Raw genomic sequence first — 6,376 nt, forward strand, 5'->3', positions numbered from 1 at the left:
TCAATATCAAACAGGCCAGAGCTTCATCCGTGAGGCATAAAGCCAACTGCAGTGCCCTTTCTTCATCCGACCACCCCCTAAAATGAGCTAACAGTTCAAACTGAGCATGAAAAGCTTCCTAATCCGCCTTACCGGAATACTTCGGGGTCTTAACAGATACGGACGCAGCCGGGAACTGGGCGCCGCCATGTTTGTTTACATCCTGAGCCCCAGATTCCTCGTCACGCCGCGTCGACGTCGCCACTTCGGTCCGCCCACCAGAATCCGCGCGAAATACACTCGACGAAGCACTCATGCCCGCTTCAGCCGCCATCATTCTAACGTCCTCCCTCAAGCGGCCTCTGCGCTCCGACGCCCTGGCGATCTCCTCAGACAGAACCCCCGACGTCCATTCACACGCACCTCCTTGGCCATAATCGTCCCCTACCTCCACCTTCACTTTCGGATTCCCTCGAAGCATTTTCAATCCCCGTTCTCACCTACGGTAGCTAGCCACATAAGTCAGCTAGCTAGCTGGCTAACTTGTATCAAGGTTTTTACTTCTGACACCAATGTAATGACCTGACTAGATCATAAATGAACAATTGTCCAGACAGAGGCTTGAGTTTGCGAATTGACGGTTTATTAAACCAACTTTACACAGGCTACTGTTTGGGCCGTAGCACACGCCAAATAGATGACAGATAACCCACAAGCCAATCGTGACCTTCTCTTGTGAAGCCCAGACGTAAGAGAGAGAGAACAAAGGCTGAACCTGGTCTTAACTTCCAATGCTCCACCCCCCTCCGCCAACCACCAGGATGCCCGGCATCAGAACATTCCAGGCATTCCCGTGATTGGCAGATAGCAGGTTGATTGACATGTCGGACCCCGCGAACACCGGGTACTGGTCAGTACAACACAACCACCTCCTAGCCTAGCACATAACACACAGCTGTCTGTGCGGGTCGCTACAGCAGCATTATACATTTTTGGATTAATTCATGGTGCATAAAAAATATTTAATTTAATGATGGAGCATTTCCTAAATTCCAACGACCCACCTGCAACTAGCCATTGGAGTTGAGACAGCGGTACCTTCCAAGTAAAAAATTAAGGAAATATTGCCAAGTAAATACAGTGCCTTGCAAAAGTATTCGGCCCCCTTGAACTTTGCGACCTTTTGCCACATTTCGGGCTTCAAACATAAAGATATAAAACTATTTTTTTTGTGAAGAATCAACAACAAGTGGGACACAATCATGAAGTGGAACGACATTTATTGGATATTTCAAACTTTTTGAACAAATCAAAAACTAAAAAATTGGGCGTGCAAAATTATTCAGCCCCTTTACTTTCAGTGCAGCAAACTCTCCAGAAGTTCAGTGAGGATCTCTGAATGATCCAATGTTGACCTAAATGACTAATGATGATAAATACAATCCACCTGTGTGTAATCAAGTCTCCGTATAAATGCACCTGCACTGTGATAGTCTCAGAGGTCCGTTAAAAGCGCAGAGAGCATCATGAAGAACAAGGAACACACCAGGCATGTCCGAGATACTGTTGTGAAGAAGTTTAAAGCCAGATTTGGATACAAAAAAGATTTCCCAAGCTTTAAACATCCCAAGGAGCACTGTGCAAGCGATAATATTGAAATGGAAGGAGTATCAGCCCACTGCAAATCTACCAAGACCTGGCCGTCCCTCTAAACTTTCAGCTCATACAAGGAGAAGACTGATCAGAGATGCAGCCAAGAGGCCCATGATCACTCTGGATGAACTGCAGAGATCTACAGCTGAGGTGGGAGACTCTGTCCATAGGACAACAATCAGTCGTATATTGCACAAATCTGGCCTTTATGGAAGAGTGGCAAGAAGAAAGCCATTTCTTAAAGATATCCATAAAAAGTGTAGTTTAAAGTTTGCCACAAGCCACCTGGGAGAGACACCAAACATGTGGAAGAAGGTGCTCTGGTCAGATGAAACCAGAATTGAACTTTTTGGCAACAATGCAAAACGTTATGTTTGGCGTAAAAGCAACACAGCTCATCACCCTGAACACACCATCCCCACTGTCAAACATGGTGGTGGAAGCATCATGGTTTGGGCCTGCTTTTCTTCAGCAGGGACAGGGAAGATGGTTATAATTGATGGGAAGTTGGATGGAGCCAAATACAGGACCATTCTGGAAGAAAACCTGATGGAGTCTGCAAAAGACCTGAGACTGGGACGGAGATTTGTCTTCCAACAAGACAATGATCCAAAACATAAAGCAAAATCTACAATGGAATGGTTAAAAAATAAACATATCCAGGTGTTAGAATGGTCAAGTCAAAGTCCAGACCTGAATCCAATCGAGAATCTGTGGAAAGAACTGAAAACTGCTGTTCACAAATGCTCTCCATCCAACCTCACTGAGCTCGAGCTGTTTTGCAAGGAGGAATGGGAAAAAAATTCAGTCTCTCGATGTACAAAACTGATAGAGACATACCCCAAGCGACTTACAGCTGTAATCGCAGCAAAAGGTGGCGCTACAAAGTATTAACTTAAGGGGGCTGAATAATTTTGCACGCCCAATTTTTCAGTTTTTGATTTGTTAAAAAAGTTTGAAATATCCAATAAATGTCGTTCCACTTCATGATTGTGTCCCACTTGTTGTTGATTCTTCACAAAAAAATACAGTTTTATATCTTTATGTTTGAAGCCTGAAATGTGGCAAAAGGTCGCAAAGTTCAAGGGGGCCGAATACTTTCGCAAGGCACTGTATTTGTTAAATTAATTGATGGATTGAACTACCCCAAACTGCAACGGTTTATTGCAAGAGTAGCCTGCATGATTGCATATCAACCATTGCAGATCTGCAGTTAGGGGGAAGTCTCCCCAGTCAAAGGACCACCTTTCAGGGGATTAATACTGTGGGCTTGCAAACCTGATGATTAGCACCAGGATCTGATTGGGGAACTGATGTCTTATTCACACCTGAAGCAAAGACTGTACAGGATTAAGAAACTCTGTGCCTGAATTTTTTGGCATTCAACCAAAAGCTGTTCTCTGTGGTGGAAAAATTGGGCACACAGTGGCCCCGTTTACATTGCATATTTCAAAAACTTTGAAAAATGTAAGTACATAGTTAAAATTATTTAAATAATTAATTTTGACAGAACCTTCAGTAAATTTTAAAATAATCGAAAAAAAAAAAAAACGTATGACCCAATTTCAAACAATGTAATGTGTGGAATAGGAAAAACAAATACAATAGGATGTAATTTGTTAATGAATCCATAACTACTCAAAACATATAGCCTAATGGTAAAATCCTAAAAAGGTCACCAACTAGTCCAATTAAAATTAAGATGAGATCTGGACCATTTAGGGGGCATTTCCATGTACTCACATCGCATCAGTTTGTACTGATTTCTGGACTGGATCGATGAACCGTTGAACTCCTATGTCTGAAAATTAAAATGGACAATTCTAATCCGTGACTCCAAAACCTGAATTACAAGGCTACCGTCTCATTTCTGAAAACATAGCATTTCTGTTGATCATTTTAACCTCAACCTGAAGAATATATAAAATCTATGGTCCTAAAATAAGACATTTAATTTCAAATGTAGAGATTAAAAGGTAGAGATTTGGTTTATTGACATTTTGAACAATTGCATCACCGGTAGCAAAAGGACCCGATGCAACTGTATCTTCCACGTCTGTCCTCATGAGGCATAGGGACTTCTCAAACGTCTTCTCTTACTGTGGTCTTATACCAAATGATTCTGAACCCATCTCAGACTTCAACCGATACACAGAACTCTTGTGCAAAATACTGGAACAATTACACATCTGGTTATATCTGTCAGTATTACAGAAAAATAATTAAACGGTCTGTTTCTCGATGTATAAACTAAACAACACATTAAAGCCTTTGAACTCAAGCTAATCATAAATACAAAGATGTACATCAACTAGACTATTTTTTTTAAAGCTATAAAAAAATGTAATCTACAATTGGAGTCACAGTAGCGGTAAGCTGCCTTGAGGTGCCAGAATGATCCCAAAGACATAGAAAAGTCCCATCAGGAGGTTGAGCTTAGCTGTCTTTTGGGGGATCTTGGAATAGCACTGGCTGCGGAACTGCCTCTCCAGGGGGAAGGCCATGGGCAGCGTGAGCAGGGGCAGGGCCATGCTGATGGTGTAGTGGGTGGCCAGGATGCAGAAGAGCACGTAAGGGAAAAACAGCAGGAGGTTGAAGAGGATGTAGGACAGCGTGGGCCCGATGAGGATGGCCAGAGTTACGATGCCTGCCTGTTTGTCAGAGTCCATGTCTCTGGTGTTGTTGCTGTGCAGAATGGCCTCCGTGTTGAGGGCCAGGGGGACGGCGTAGACCAAGGGCAGGACTGACAGGTAGCCCACCTGCACGGCGTGGGCAAACATGACTGCCAGGGGGCCAAATGTGATCAGGATCACCACATCCCCCAGGGCCACATACTTAAGACCAATGCCTGAAAACAGGACAAGGAAGATATCATAAGTATCTGGATATTAGTGTGTGTGTGTGGTTAGTATTGGTAAAAATATAAATTAAATGTCAGTACATCTTTAAAAAAAACAGGTTAATGGTTGGCTCACCTCCCGTGTACAGGAAAGAACTTGAGAGCCCTCCAAAATAAATAAGGGCCAGATGTTCCATCCTCAATGTGGAGAGAAAGTAGAGCAGTGTGGCACACAAGCAGCCCAGAGAGTAGAGCAGCGCTCCAAACATGACAACGTCCTGTGGTGCCAGGATCTCATCCACAAGAGTCCTATCATCACTCTTCTTGTGGTCGATCCCTTTGGAGAAGTCATAGTAGGTGTTAACCAGGTTCCCTGCCCCATGCACCACCAGCACAGCTATGGCACACACCATGAGGATGACCAAGTCCACAGAGCCCTCCAGCTTGTAGGCCAGGGCACTGCCCAGCGCCACCGGTGTGAGAGAGGCGCTGAAACTCCACGGCCGCAGGGCCAGCACATAAGCAGCACACTTGTTCCTCATGTCAGACGAAACTCTGGCCATCCCTGACCTTTGCTGGTCAGAGGTGTGGTTCCGCACAATGTCATTCAAACCAGAATGCCTTGTCTCATGTCCATTCGATCCAGCCAAAACAAATGCCTCCGCACGGCTTGTTTTCTGCCCCACAGCCATACCGCTGCCAAGGTCCACAGTAGTGCCAGCAACAATCATAAAGAAATGGATAGTAAACCTGAAACGGAGTTATAACTTAATTTACATACAGTGAACATCTCATGTAAGGATTAAGTGCAACGGAATCCAGGCTCTGAAATTAATTTAAAACCAGTAAGAATCAGTTATTATATTGTCCATCGTTGAAGGGTTCCAAGAGCATGCAACAGGAAAAATAAATTGTTGTTGAGCAGGATTAAAGCTCGCTACTACATGCGAGGATGAGGCAACAAGTCTGTTTCATTTCCAGTACTTCCATCCTGACTAACAGTAGCTAGAAATATGTTAGCTGGACCAGCTGTATTTCAATGCACAATCTTGTAAATTGTACAAAAACACCTGTTGGATGGCCACATTGCTTGCTTCCTACAACCTCGTAAAATGTGCCTTCAGAGCATTGCACTAAGGGGGCTGGATAGTCAACTAACTAGCTACAGAGATTAAAGGATTAAAGCTAAAAGCAAACTAGCCAGTGTGCTAATTAGCTAGCTAGCCAATAGCCAGGGAGAAATGAAATGTTCGACACCGGATATTACCTGTTTTATGTATCCTTTCTCTCATAAACTATTTCACACCATGTAACAACATCTTTCTGTGACCGCTACATAATTACAGGGCTGACCCTGCTCCGTTGGCAAGCCTGCTACGTGTCAATTTTGAGGATATTTCACTGGCTGATCACAGTTAACCCTGACGGACGCCATTTTGTCCAACCAAAGTGCAGTATAAATAGGCACCGTTGGAAACGCATTCCAATGTCATCTGAGTTCCGCGTCTTGTGACGCTGACATGTCCAATACCCCTTTTCTCAAGATGAATTAAAATATATATTTCTCTAAATATTTTTTATAAAAAGTATCGCTTATTATCACACTCGCACCAACTCATATATTACAAATACGAAGGCAGGAATTACATTATTGGTTCTTTGGTGGTGGGTCAAAACAGCTCCGTGTAAAATTTGCCATAGGGTAGAGACAGATCTAGGGTCAGCTCGATCTCTCCCTATCCCACCCGAATTTGTTAAAGAGCGAACTCAGACCAGCATGGGTAAATATTATACCACTCAACTACACGTCTCCAAAAACATTTGTATGTACATGTTTGTTTCAATAGTTTTCGAACGTTGCCGACTACGAATGCACACCAGACTCAAATTGCGTGTTTTGGCCCT

General features: G+C 43.5%; 1 protein-coding gene across 1 annotated transcript; it reads right to left on the reverse strand.

The window, feature by feature from the left end:
* Positions 1-3,595: 3,595 nt before the first annotated feature.
* LOC115132819 (ubiA prenyltransferase domain-containing protein 1-like) lies at positions 3,596-5,933 on the reverse strand. Its single transcript, XM_029665557.2, has 3 exons — positions 5,739-5,933; positions 4,608-5,221; positions 3,596-4,480 (listed from the first exon to the last, which is right to left on the reverse strand). The coding sequence occupies exons 2-3, from the start codon at positions 5,200-5,202 to the stop codon at positions 3,993-3,995; spliced, it is 1,083 nt and encodes a 360-aa protein (XP_029521417.1). The 5' UTR covers positions 5,203-5,221; positions 5,739-5,933; the 3' UTR covers positions 3,596-3,992.
* Positions 5,934-6,376: the final 443 nt, after the last annotated feature.

This window comes from Oncorhynchus nerka, linkage group LG7, assembly GCF_034236695.1.
Source record: "Oncorhynchus nerka isolate Pitt River linkage group LG7, Oner_Uvic_2.0, whole genome shotgun sequence".
Lineage (NCBI taxonomy): Eukaryota > Metazoa > Chordata > Actinopteri > Salmoniformes > Salmonidae > Oncorhynchus > Oncorhynchus nerka.